The following is a 14,039-nucleotide window of genomic DNA, read 5'->3' as shown; positions in this document are numbered from 1 at the left end:
GCATATGAGCTTTTATGGTATTTACCTTTATCAGATGCTCTTGGGATGGACCCCAACATAAGAGAGACACCTACACCAGTATTTGGAATAAGATTTCTATTATGGGTAGGGGTTTCATAAAGTTTAAGTTTCCAAGACCTCCCTGGGAACTGACTTCCTACTAGGCAGAAAGAAACAAGTATGTGGGCAACTGACATCCTGGTTGGCAAGTTAAGACAAGACAAGTCCCCTGACACAGTTGATTATCCCGACCAATGGAAACAGGGTAAATGCACAACAATGTTCTTAGACATCCTCGATCCCTAAATCCTGATTGGTGGAATAACTTGGCAGCAGTGTTTGTAGATCTCAGGTTTAAAAAGCTCTTCAGGATCTTAACTCAGGATTGTAGTTCAGTTCCCGAGTCTGGACTGTGGCCTTGATTGATCAGTCCTGGGACATATGCTCCATAAACTCTTCCTGTCTGACTAAGATCAGTGTTCATGTGGTTTGTGAGGTGGTTCCTGGACCACAACACCACACATATGAGGCCACACATGGAAAGACCCTCTGATTTGCTTCAGGTCCAGTTAATCATGTTTCAGCAGAAATGATAGTTTTCCAATTTATTCTAATGGACTAGTTTGTCTCTCCTCCCCAACTGCATGATAACACATGATTTCTTACACCAGAAATTTAAGGCACTATGATTGAATAATGTTAGAATCAAAGGGAAATCCGTAATTGTTATATTTCTAGCTGTGGAGACTAAACTATCGTTCCCCTTTCCCAGTCTTCTTTTCTCTAAGTATTTCATTGATACTATTACCATCTCCCCAGAAGCCTACCTTACTATTTTGGGAATTGAAAGCAAGGTCATCTGCATGGAGGCGATTACCCTATGAACAGTTACAAACACCCCAATGCTCTTCTGTAGGGGAGGATGTAGGTAAGTACTGAGGGATTGAACCTTGGGACTTCTGTGTACTGGGAAAGCACCTTAATTTTCTGCATTGTACCCTGATTAAAGGTGGCTCACACCTTTAATCCCAGCACTCAGGAAGCAGAGGCAGGTGGATCTCTGAGTTAGAAGCCGGCCTGGTCTACAAAGCAAATTCCCAGACAGCAAGGTCAAACACAGAGAACTCTGTCACAAAAACAAAACAAACAAGTCATCTGCATTGTGTCAGGCATCAGATCCGTTCTGTTCTAAAACCAATTTATGTCTAGAATTTGCATACTTTTTCCTTTCTCATTCCCACCACCAGATCAAGCCTACTTCATCACCTTAAGTAGTTACCCTGTCTTAGTACAAATGCTAAGTACCTCAAGTTCCTCCACCCCACCTGCAAATGCCCACGTGCACTGGAGCTCAGGGCACGGAGCTGAGGGAGCATCTGCCTGATGTTCTGCTTCAGTGTCAGCACATTCCATCAGCCTGGGAGGCCGTTAGCACACGCTCCACTGCTGCTCTGCTCACCTGTCTGCTGCAACCGTCTAATGAGCTCCTGTTGTGTGCATGGCAGAGAGCGTATCTCAGTGTCCTCACAAATGTGGCTACTTCTGCTTTTGTTTGAGACTGGGGCTTGCCAGGTAGCACACGCTGGTCTTGAACTTGCAATCCTCCAAAATCAGCTCTTTAGGTGTGGGGATCACAGGTACCAGCCACAATGGTAGTATTGCAGGACTTTCTTGGACCTGTCAGCCACTGAATAATGACACAATGACCTATTTTTATTAGAGCTCAGGTCTTAGCTCAAGCTACCTCCCAGCTAGCTCATCTAACTTATCCATGCATTCTAGTCCACAGCTGCTCCTCGTTACCTCTCTCTTGCACTCAGTATGTCTGACCTCCGTGTCATGCTGGTGAATCGTCCCCCCAGGATTCTGCTCCCCACAGTTCCTAGACCTGCCTGAAAGTCTCATTTTCCCTTTCCTTCCTCAGCTATTGGCTGTCAGTCAGGATTAAGCCAATCACTTGGAGTTGTGTAGCTTTGATGGAAGGTTTGTGACTAAGGGGTTTGGGGTCTTAGATACTCAAGCCAGTTCACTTCTGCTGCCTGTGGATGAAGATGTAGAACTCTCAGCTCCCTCACCAGCACTGTGTCTGCCTGCATGATGCCATGCTGAGAATGAACTAAAACTCTGAACTGTAAGTCAGCCACAGTGAAATGGTTTCCTTTATAAGAGTTGCCATGGTCATGGTGTCTCTTCACAGCAGTAAAATCCAAACTAAGACAACCTGCAACCAAGTATTCAGACAGAGCCTATGGGGAGGGGTGGGGAGAGAGAGAGAGAGAAAGAGAGAGAGAGAGAGAGAGAGAGAGAGAGAGAGAGAGAGAGAGAGAGATAATCCCACAGACCAGCCAAGCCAGGCATGGCGGCTCAGACTGTAATCTCAGCAGGACCTGCCGACGCTCTATTTCAGCATAGATCCCCTCATTCTCCTGCTTTATGTATCTCACTTAGGATTAGAACTTTGACAGATCATCCTTTATTCGCTCACATCATTCAGTGATATCCGCATCATTCAGTGATGTTCTGAGCATCATTGATCAGAACTATCTTCTATTTGTATATAGATTTCAGTTGCTGATGCAGAAAGGAATATTTTTCTTTAAAAACTGACTGTGGGTGGACTGCGTTCTACCATTGCTTCCCTTTCCTTGACGTGTTCTCCATCAACATCCAGAGGCCACCTCTGGCGGAACTGTGGCCCCTGTGTATGGTACTACATTTGGAAAACAGTAGGGTCTCCACATTGACCTTACTGAGTAATAACCTGTCCTCTTTCTACTGACATCAGCAGGCTAGCTTCTTGGAAGATAATTCTGGTGACACTGTGGGAGGCTGTCTGAAGCACGGTGGAGACTCATAGGATGGGTCTGGACCAGAGAGGGAGACATCAGGGGACCTGGCAGGAAGGCCCAGCATTGCCTGGTGTTGAAATCACCGGAAGACCTAATTTGGAGCCCTGGCGTTGATCCTGCTCCACACCTGGCTTGCTCTCTTGCTGGCTTCCCTGTGTGCTCTCACATGGCTCTAACCGACTCGCAGAGGTCTTCTGAGACTGTCATCTACGGCGGGGATGAGATACTGTGCATGCCAAGCATTCAAAAGTAGGCCTGAAGGCTGTGAGACTATTGGGTCACTAGCCCTCAGTTGGCACTTGTAGCCTGTGGCACACAGCATAGACAATCAATTAAGTGTCTTTCCTGTGGTTTCTTTTGCCCCCTCCCCTTGATATTACAAGGATTATTTCCTTTTTTCCCTTTTTGTCTGAGCAGGGAAACACTATCTGTTTGGATCTCTCCTGTTGTCTACGTTGTCAGGTGGTGAGACTGTTCATTTCCATGGCAGCTGCTCTGCCATCCTGTCTTCGCTGGCACTTTTTGGGCTGGTCTGAGCTGGAAAACATCTCTGCCTTGGTCCCCTGCCATTTCTTCAGATTCAGGGCCACCAAGCAGCTTTTGGAAGAGGAACATCCCAAGTAAAAAATCCCGAGGCTTATAGCAGACAGCAGCCCTAGCCAGGCTCGCTGAGCGGTGGGGACTGGACCGTGGAGTATCTGAGCCAGATTAAGCTTGTATTTAGCAGTCTTTGAGTGCAACACATGTGCAGTCTATGTTATAGGGATTATATTAACCCGAAATGTTTTCCAAAGGGCAAATGGGACAGCTGGGATAGAGGATTCTGCTCCAGAATGAAAGTTTGAGATGACGTCAGGACATACAGATGGAGGTGTCTTAGGGACAGATGTGATGTCTAGTCTACAGTTGGCGCCACACAATCTGAAGTCCAGCCTTAAGATTCTGACTCATAGTCCTTCGGGATGGTGAACAAAGGACTCACAAAGAACTCATGCGCACTGAGGTCTGCACATGCGCACTGAGGTCTGCACCTGCGCACTGAGGTCTGCACCTGCGCACAGAATCAGAGCCCATTACACGTGCAGTCTTACCTACCCCAGTGAATAATCTTTTTTTAAAATGGCAATATGAGTGGAATGTGTCCCATTGACTTTAATTAGGTGTCAGACTTCTCTTTTCCTTTGATAAATGTCTACTCTGTGTGGGGATTGGCAAGGGACTTCTAGTAGACCTGCAGGCTTCTCTGTTCCCTAGGAGACAGGACACAGACTACATTGCTGAGCTGGGAGACTCCAGTCTAGGTGTGTTCTGGGATTTAAAGATTCAAACAAGCATTCCCTAGTTCTGAGCTTTTACACAGGTAGGGTTAAGAAAACCCTCACCACTTCACCTTTTGGCCCTAGGGCCAGTGTAAGTCAGGAAAGGATAGTTAAGTATTCAAGGTTACACAGTGAAGCCCTAGCCTCTCAGCCTCCCATCTCAGACAAGCTGACTTTCCTCTTGGCCTGGAGCAGATAGTTACAAGCTCCCTGGAAAGGTGGGAAATGCTAGCCGGAGCCGCTCAGGCTCCCTGTGAAGTCTATTTGCAATTGCAAAGCACAGGTGCAATGTCCAACCCCTCATTTAGTCCCCAAGACAAACTTCTCAGTAGGTGGTACCCTCCAATCCCCAACGTCACAGACAGATCACCTGGAGCAGGATTGAGCACTGGTGCTTTCCCTGCAGAAATCAAGCTCTAGCCATAACCCTCTTTGGTCTGATCCTCAGGCAGATTCTTGCTGTGGTGGCCTTGATGCTGAGCATCCGCCCACACGCTCTGTGGAAGCAAAGAAACCAGCCATTTCTGACCTTCCCAAATATCAAACACATTTTAACAAGCTTTTTATATAAAACTGACCTTTATTACAATTTAAAAAGAACAAAGACAAGTTAATAAGTGCCTTTAATCACAATGTAACTGCTATCTACAAGTAATTATGCTGTTACTGTACAGCTTGAATAAAGTTTGTTCCAAACTAGAAGTCATCACAAGTTAAACTCCACCCTTTATGATTATTCAGAATTGACATCAGCATCAGAGACAGGAAACAAGCACCTGTGTCAGTTCCTTAAGTACCGCTACTGAGTGGGACATTGTGATCTGGCCATAGAAGAATAGAGACACACCTCGACTGAACGGTGACAAAAGCATTGCTATAGTCTAATCCTAAATACAATGCACTGGGTCATTAACAATGCAACCGCCCGTTTATATAGCACCTTTTAAGGAGACCAAAGCCTTTGTCTTATATTATCTGACTGGTTCCCAAAACATCCCTATGAGGTAGGCAATGGTTGGTAATCATTATCTCCATCTTGTAATATGGAGAAACTGAGGCACAGAGAAGTGCAATCATTTGCTTGAGGTCACACAGTAAAGCTGATGGTGGAACAGGGACCAGAGCCCTGTGCTCTTGTCTCCAGAATGAATCATTCTCTTTAGACAAAACTGGACGGCTTAATTTAACACATTAATTCACTTTTCCAAGAAAATTTAAAATGTGCCCCCCCCCCCCCCCAGTACAAATTGTTGAAAGAACAACAGGCAAGAGCAGACACTGGGACAGCAGCAGACAGATCTGCGCTCTGCTCGAAAGGCTATGGGAGTTTGGTTCTTTTATTCCAGGAGTTGATCTTCCTAGGGAAACAGTTTAAAGTCTTTAGAAAAAAAAATATACCGCAGAGTCTGCATCTCCTGGCTTCCAGATCACAGCTTTAATGACTACACTAAGTTTCCCACAGACTTGGCTTATTCTTGAGTTACAAAGAAACTATCTAAATAAAAAGCTTAACCTTTGGGTTAATAGTCCCGCTTTACACATTTACTGGTTGCATGTTAAGACAGTGCTTCTCAACCTGTGGGTTTTTTTTTTTTTTTTTACCAGACATTCGGCAGATCAGACATTTACATTATGATTCATAACAGTAGCAAAATTACAGTCATGAAGTAGCAACAGAACATTTAATGGTTGGGGGTCACCACAACTGTACTGCAGGGTCACAGCATTGGGAAGGTTGAGGACCACAACCTGAAGTGGCAGGTAGTATGTTTTTGAGAGAACGGATTCAGGAGCAGCTCACAACACTTAGTTCAAACTTTGCTTTTTATTCTCCTTTAGAGTCAGCTGTGTATTTGGTACTTTAAAAAAGTACTAACAATATGTAGAATGATTGGAGTTCCAGAGTCAACTCTCTAGGCATCCATCCATCCATCCATCATCTCCATCCATCCATCCATCCATCCATCCATCCATCCATCATCTCCATCCATCCATCCATCCATCCATCCATCCATCATCTCCATCCATCCATCCATCCATCTCCATCCATCCATCATCTCCATCCATCCATCCATCCATCCATCCATCCATCCATCCATCATCTCCATCCATCCATCCATCCATCCATCCATCCATCCATCCATCATCTCCATCCATCCATCCATCCATCCATCATCTCCATCCATCCATCCATCCATCATCTCCATCCATCCATCCATCATCTCCATCCATCCATCCATCCATCCATCATCTCCATCCATCCATCCATCCATCCATCATCTCCATCCATCCATCCATCCATCATCTCCATCCATCCATCCATCCATCCATCCATCCATCATCTCCATCCATCCATCCATCCATCATCTCCATCTATCCATCCATCCATCCATCCATCCATCCATCCATCCATCCATCCATCATCTCCATCCATCCATCCATCCATCCATCCATCCATCCATCCATCCATCATCTCCATCCATCCATCCATCCATCCATCCATCCATCCATCCATCATCTCTCTCTTTCTTTTCTGTCTTCTTTCTTTCTCTTTTTCATTTTTGGCATTTTTCATACAGCATCTCTACCAGACAAATACTGTGAATGCTTTCACATTCCTGGGTCCTGGGTAGTTGGCAGGTCTCTGTGAAGCAACATGAAAGAATAGACTTGAGAGAGAGAGAGAGAGAGAGAGAGAGAGAGAGAGAGAGAGAGAGCCAGCCACACGTTACAGAGTAAAGGGGAACTTCATGTCAGGTGGAAATGCATTAGGAATGGTCAAAGTCACCACCAGCCTCGGCTTGCAGGTCAGTGGGAGGTGGCCACACTCGCAGTCAGTGGTTCCACGTGGGCTGGTAATTGGTACTGGAAGAGAATCAGGGCATCCTGTAGATATGGCACAGAGGTGACAGTTGGGGAGACATTGCTCCGTGGGGATGAGGTCCATAGCAAATGGACAAAAGGACAGTAGGCCATCTGTGCAGGAGCAGGCCAAGTGAGGGGAGGAATCACGGACTTCGCGTGCTCACCCTCCACCTCCTCAAGGGCATCAGACTCAGGAAACACTCCAGTCCTCCACCTCCTCAAGGGCATCAGAGTCGGGGAAACACTCCAGTCCTCCACCTCCTTAAGAGCATCAGACTTGGGGAAACACTCCAGTCCTCCACCTCCTTAAGAGCATCAGAGTCGGGGAAGAACCATAAGATTCTGAGGCTAGTGTGAATTTTTTTGAACATATAAAACAAAAGTTTAAGCACTTTCACAGTCAACAAAAAACTTTTTACTCTTTGATGAACTAGATGACCAGATAGTTACAAATATCTGCAGGGATAATTAGTAACTACTTTGTGTGTTGCATTACTTTGTACCCTACTTGAATAAAAGGAGTACTTCAAACTGGTTGGGAACCTAAGAGACATGTTACATTCAACCATTCTTATGAGGGAACTTGCTGGAATGAGAACTGAGAACTAAGACCTCTACTTGTAACCGTGTATTTATCTGGCTGAATTGCAAACTCCCCCACAAATCACAAGGCCTGTAAATATATCAGGATTACTGAACAGCATGGCAGCATTGTCCCTGCCAGTTTAACAGAGAAGTCTGAGGAGGGACAGTCACCAACCTTTATAACACATATAAGGTGATTTGAGATAACCAGAACATTTTATTTAGAATAGGGTCTGGCCTTGTAGCCCAGGTTGGCCTTGAATGCAAGACCTTCCTTCTTTCCCACTCTCCCTTGTTATAGAGTAACAGGCCTGGGCTACCATGCCCAGTTCTTATATCTTAAACCAAACCAAAACAAACCAGCCCTACAGAATATCAGTGCCAATCCAAGGGGAAAGTATATATTGGGATAAATGAATATTAAATGGAATGATCTTTAGTATTGCCTTTTAAACAAAATTATGCTTCCAGTTTCATCTCAGAGTAAAAATCTGAACAAACATCTCTTAGTTAAATGAAAGAACCTGAAGAAAAATAAAACATAAATATTTAAAGGTAAGAAGTAAAAATAATAAAAGACCCCAAAATGAGCAAAACATAGGATTTAAAAAATCATGCAGATGTTCTTTTTCTTCCAGTTTTTAACATTTTATTTCCCAATTTTAGATAAAAATTCTATTTTTTCCGAGTTCTGTGCTTTAAGTGAAGCACTTGCAGGATGGGTGTGCCCATAGCAAGGAAGGAGGATGCAGATGCCACTATACATAGATCCACATTCCTTACTGTGGCATGCTCCTATGCTCACACTGGCCAGGCACTGACAGCAAACATTCCACTTTCAGTGTCCTCGGCACAGTATAACACTCCTCTAGGAGCTTCCAGGAAATATCTCTCAATACACTGCGATTCCTACAGCCATCTATCTCATAAGCTGTCTGGGTACCAGAAACCAACAGGGTCAGAAGAATGGCACCCAGATCATGGGGACTCCCATTGGCCATCAAAAGTGTCACCGACATCAGTGTCATGGTCCCATTTCCAAAACCCTGCTTCAGCCTAGTATCAGCTGCTGCATCGTCACAAGACAGGCCTTGTACATCCTTATTCCTGCTGGGAATGCGTGGGTATAGCCCGGGATAAAATAGTTCCCCCACGTGATACCTGTGAGGCTACCTGCCAGTCAGGCTCAAGGTTTCTCTTTTGTTGCTTTTGGGTGAATCTCTTCCTTCACACACTGAGTGCATGATACACCTGTTACAGTCGTCTCTGCTGAATCCACACTGAGTCACAGGGAGACAAAGCCATCTTCAGACAGCATTGTTTTTCAACTGGGAGAATTATGAACACAATTTGAAATCTAAATGTATTCATTAGGAAAACTAAATGAAGCCAGCTCAAGAAGGCATCTCATAATTACCAAATCAAACAATGGGAGGATGGATTCTTTTAATTCCACTGTTACAATACAAGTTCATCATACTAGTTGTATGAACTTTCCAAATATGTAATAGAACACAGCCTAGTTGGTGCCAGGGCCGTGCCAGAGCCAGCAACACTTCATACACACATGGCAACCATACACAAACATACATACATACATACATACATACATACATACATACATACACACACACATACAGCTCATCACTGGTGAGGCAGGGGGAGCTCTGACTCTACAGGTGAAGATCAAGGAGGAGAAGCACCTGGCTGGGTGAAATGTTAGTTCTCTGTGTTGGGTGTCAACAATGCTAGTTTACATTCAATTAGAATTTACTGTGGGAGAATTCGATTCTGTTGAATTTACTGTAGAACGACTAGCAACCTTTTTCTCACAAAGAATATAGGTATTATTTAGAAGTTTTGCAGACTTAGTGATGTGATTTAGATAAGGACACGTCAAAAACATGCAGCCAACACATTTATAAAAATGACTTTCTTTTAGGGTTTCGGAAACATTTCCCATAAGATAGTCTGTGGTTTCTCATAGTTTCCCCTTGGGAACGACGTGAAGCAGCAGCAAGTGCTTTCAAGGTTTGAAAAGTATTTAAGCAAAAAGAAATAACTACATCTAATCTAGATGGAATTATAATTCTGATTTAAAAAAAAAAAACCCTGTAATTTATTTTTATCTTCATGAATAAGTCCATGTAAGTAGGGTATTACTGGATGCAGGCTCTAGGTGCAGTGGTGATGTTTATGTGTACAGTGCGGCCTCCTTTTGACAATGTTTTTTTTTTTTCCCCCACACATTTCAACTCTGTAACATTTGGACTTTAAACCAAACTACAGGCTCTGCCCAGCTCGAAGACAGGAACACGGATTGTGACCCACGTGAAAGAGTAACCGCTCACGGCCAACAGAAGCCTGAATAATCAAGCAAAGACGACAGCACCCACACCAGGAAATACAGTAACTCCGTACCCAAAGCTCAGCTGAGCGGAGCTGTGCCCCTCACGAGCTACTGCTTATTCCTTTGGACTTTATGTTGGAGAGAGGGCCTTCATGCTTCTTGTACAGAACACCTTGAGATCTCTGACACACTTATGTTACCACTGCGAGCTTCTCGGACCAGGAGAGGGGTGTCAGTGCACATTTCATGACTATGTTACATATCATATTAGGAAACTCTGGGGACATTCAGACAGCAGGATTTCAAGGTGATATGATTATTTATAATGAACTTATCTCTAAACAGAGAGTTTTATACTTTAGAGATCACACCAGCTTCCCTTCCTCTTTATAAAACATAAACTCCTGAGCTCCATGGTGCCTGTAAGGAATTGCATGGTGGCAAGCACATGGCCAGGAGTGGCCTGTGGCATGGGTACTGCCATGTGATAAAGGGACCCTGGAGGCCCAAGAGATGGTTGGGCCAAACTCTAAAGCACAGCAGTGAAAATCAGTGGGTGCAACAAGCCTTGCCCTTTACTGCTCCCCACTGTTACCGAGTGCCCAGCAGAGGTTATGCTTATCCATGTGGCGTCTTCATGGAATATTAGGCTAATGCCAATGACATCTAGGAGAGTACACAGCTCCACAGGTGTAATCCGCAGCCAGTTCATGAGTACAAGGACAGGAAGACAGGCCACAGAGATGGTCACTTCTCTCTCCAAGGCCCTCTTTGTCACAGGGAGAGAAACCAGCATGACTATTAAGTCATTAGAATAAGTTGCCACACTGGCAGCAGGAGGCAGTGGCCTCTCTCTTTATCTGTATCTTGCTTTTCAGCCAGGCTCCTTTTAAAATGAAAAGTGAGCCCTGTTTCCAGTGCTGGCCTTGGAAGATCTAGAGAGATGACTGAATTTTCAATCTGAGCTGCTTCAGCCATTAACTTTTTTGCGAAGCAATGAAAAACCGTGCAGTTTGCATCAGCGGATACTGCACAGTGGACAGTACCACTGGTGTTCTCAGAGGTCCCAGGATGTCAGTGAAAGTCTGATACTTTCAGGAAGTTCAGAATTCCTGAGTCAGAGTTTGCTCAATTTTTAACAGTGAGTGAGTATTTCAGCACTGACACAGTTATTTCTGCCCACTGCAGTTGCCACCAGTGGTCAGTGTTCTGGATCTAGAACTCCCCGCACCATCTGAGGAGCTGAGCCTTAACACATCTTCAACGTTATATTACTTGTTAGAGAAAAGAATAAAAACCGCTCATCATTATCTAGCTTCTGTGCTTTATGGTATTTTTAAAAATGAGAGTATAAACCGTTGTACATAAAATCCAAACAGTTAATATATATTTCCTGACAGTTTCTAGAAATTAGGCATTAAACATAAAACATCTTATAAATTTATATAATAAAATAAATGTTTACATTTTACTCAGATTACCATCAGATTACAGGAAAGTTATACGTGTGGGCAGCAAAGATCACTGGAAACACAAATTTATGCCCGCAGCCCTTTGGGGATAGACACCATGGCCGCCATCCACACAGAAACATTAAGGCTGTGTTTGGAAGGAAGAACGCTGGGTTTGAACAACTGCAGAAGTACCATAGTAGTTATGAAAAAGTCAAACATTGTCGGGAAGGGTTTGAACATAAAAGTTTAAAAAAATATCTAAACTGACCTCATGTGCCTTGTGAAGACTGCAGATGCAGTATCCCAACGAGGAGCAGAGACCCCAGGGACTCCAGGCCACCCCACCCCACACTGCTCAGCCTGCCCATCCAGATTCCCAGGGACTAACAGGGCTCGTCAGGGAAGAGGGTGGGTTAACAGGAACCAGTGTCTCTTCAGTGCAGGCGGGTGGGAGACCATCCTTGGGTGAAGCACACAAGGGAGACTTCCAGGGGTGAAGCAGCAGAGGAAGGAGGGTGAGGGAGAAAATCTGGCTCTTCCAGGGCAGGCAGGATTCCAGGCAGGTGGGATTTCCGTATTGGTGGGTGGGTCTCTCCCCCGCCCCGCCCCCCTCACAGCCCGAAGTCGCCTTCCTCTGTGGAATGTGGAGGTCAGGGGTACCATGGGTTTCTTGGGAGCCCTGGAGGGTAGCTGCCCTGGCAGGCAGGTCCATACCTTACTGTTTCGGAAAAACAGTTGTGAGCCCACACTTGATTTCAGTTAACCAACGCAGCGTGAGACTGCGACACCTCCTCTCCACCACAGCAGAGCCTCTTTGAGCTGCTAGAGCCTGGTGACATCTCTGCATTGCTGCAAGTCCCCAATGCTCTCGTAGTCATTCTCCTTGGGGACAAGGTGGCCATTGGTCTCCAGAGGGACCTTTTCGTCCTCTCTGTTTAGAGTGTGTATGGCTTCATAGTCAGGCTCTGGTTCCTCACTGGGCCTCCTTGCCGGCGGCAGTGTGCTGATACTGTTGGGAGTTTTCTCGAAGTCTTTCACAGTGGCATAGAGGTCATTACAGGAAGATGACGACGTCTGAGGGGGGCCCTGCACGGAGTGGCAGGTAGATTCTGGCCCTTTCAGAGATGGTCCATGTTTGTGTGCCGACTGTCCAGGTTTATTCACGGAGGAATACATTGCTGAGATCTAGGGAACAGAGAGACATGAACAAGCCACTGGAAGCTGTGAGTCCCTCCTCCCCTTCTTGGTGTCAAGCGATACACTTGGCACTTAGGAACATGCCTCACCCCCTTGTAAGAGTTGTATGTTACTAGAGAGTAATTAAACTGTCTTCCTGTCTGGTAGATGAGTCATATTTGATTACCTCTCTATAAACCAAGTTTTGTGGAGTTCTCATGGGCCCAGATGGGGTTCTGGTTCTATAGAACACTGACAAGTGGGGGTCGTGAAATCACAGAGGACCCAGTAAGAAGCAGTGCACGAGCCAGAGAGGGTGCTCCAGCGATGCAAGAGTGAGAGAGGAGCTTGGGAGGCCTCTGAGGGCCTTGGCAATTGGCTGTCCCTGGGATAGTGAAGTGAAAAAGGCCTCACAGATGACTCCCTGGTTTTGCCTTGTGTAGTCAGGGAAATAGGGTGATGAAAGTTCCTATCCTTGGGAAAAGGGGAGTGGGGAGTATCATCTGAGGAAAGTAGCCCTTGAACTCCGAGATGCTTCATCTTCCTGCACTGCACTCAAGAGTTCTCTGTACAAAGCAACGCTCCTGCTTATGTGTGTGGTCTGTACAGGCACAGAGGGCCCACAGTGGGCCTTCCACTCCAGCCATGTGAGCAGGGGCAGGAAAGGTGTCGGGCTCTGTCTGAACCCAGCACGCTGTGTGCTGTCATGGTGGCTTCAGCACTTAGAAGGCATCACTAAAAGTCTCCTGAAATTACCCCCTGGTTCTCTGGCATTCTCCATCTGTTCTCACTGGTTGCCTCAAGTGATGTTAGCCTTAGTTCAGTTCACCTTTGCTGAGGTGACCCGCATCCAGTATTCCTCAGGGAGACATTTCCCTTCTCCTAACCATTCTGACGAGTGGAATTTTCCAGCCTACCACTAATTTCCTTCTACGGTAGTCACCCACTGTTAACGAGAACTCCTTCTTCTTACCCTAGTTGTTCCTTCTGTTCACATGGGCCAGCCCTTCCTGCAGCCTAGTGTCCTTCACTTATCTACATACTTCCATTCTTGTGGCTCACTGCCTATCACATACCTTCCCAGCATGGACAACCATCTCAGCCTTGACATCCAAGCACAGGCCTGAGGGCTTGTCACATCTTTCAAACACAGGAAACAATCACAGGATGTTTATTCTTGGGAAGAAGCACTAATTGTTGTGGGGGAAAGGGTAGTGGGCGGGGTCTTGCTATGCAGTCTAGATTTCATTGAACTAAACATTCTCCAGCCTCCCAAGTGGGCACTGAGACTATGGTTGAGAATCACCATGACGGTGCAGGCTAGGTCGTTTTGTTTCACTTTAACTTGATAGAAGTAGAGTCACCTGACAGGAGAGAACCTCACTTGAAAAGGGGCCTCAGTACGATTGGTCTGTAGACAAGCTCGGAGGCCATTTTTAAA

At 45.5% G+C, this 14,039-nt stretch overlaps 1 protein-coding gene across 2 annotated transcripts in view; it reads right to left on the bottom strand.

Moving 5' to 3' along the window:
* Positions 1-6,676: 6,676 nt before the first annotated feature.
* The window catches only part of Pag1 (phosphoprotein membrane anchor with glycosphingolipid microdomains 1), a 133,609-nt gene continuing 126,246 nt past the window's right edge, over positions 6,677-14,039 (bottom strand). For both annotated transcript variants that reach the window (XM_034516024.2, XM_076911223.1), the window contains one exon: positions 6,677-12,607. In XM_034516024.2, the coding sequence (XP_034371915.1) occupies positions 12,245-12,607 (363 nt within the window). In that variant the 3' untranslated portion in view covers positions 6,677-12,244. The remainder of the gene's footprint in view (positions 12,608-14,039) is intronic.

Source organism: Arvicanthis niloticus, chromosome 13 (genome assembly GCF_011762505.2).
Source record: "Arvicanthis niloticus isolate mArvNil1 chromosome 13, mArvNil1.pat.X, whole genome shotgun sequence".
Lineage (NCBI taxonomy): Eukaryota > Metazoa > Chordata > Mammalia > Rodentia > Muridae > Arvicanthis > Arvicanthis niloticus.
This window is presented reverse-complemented; position numbering and strand designations above follow the sequence as displayed.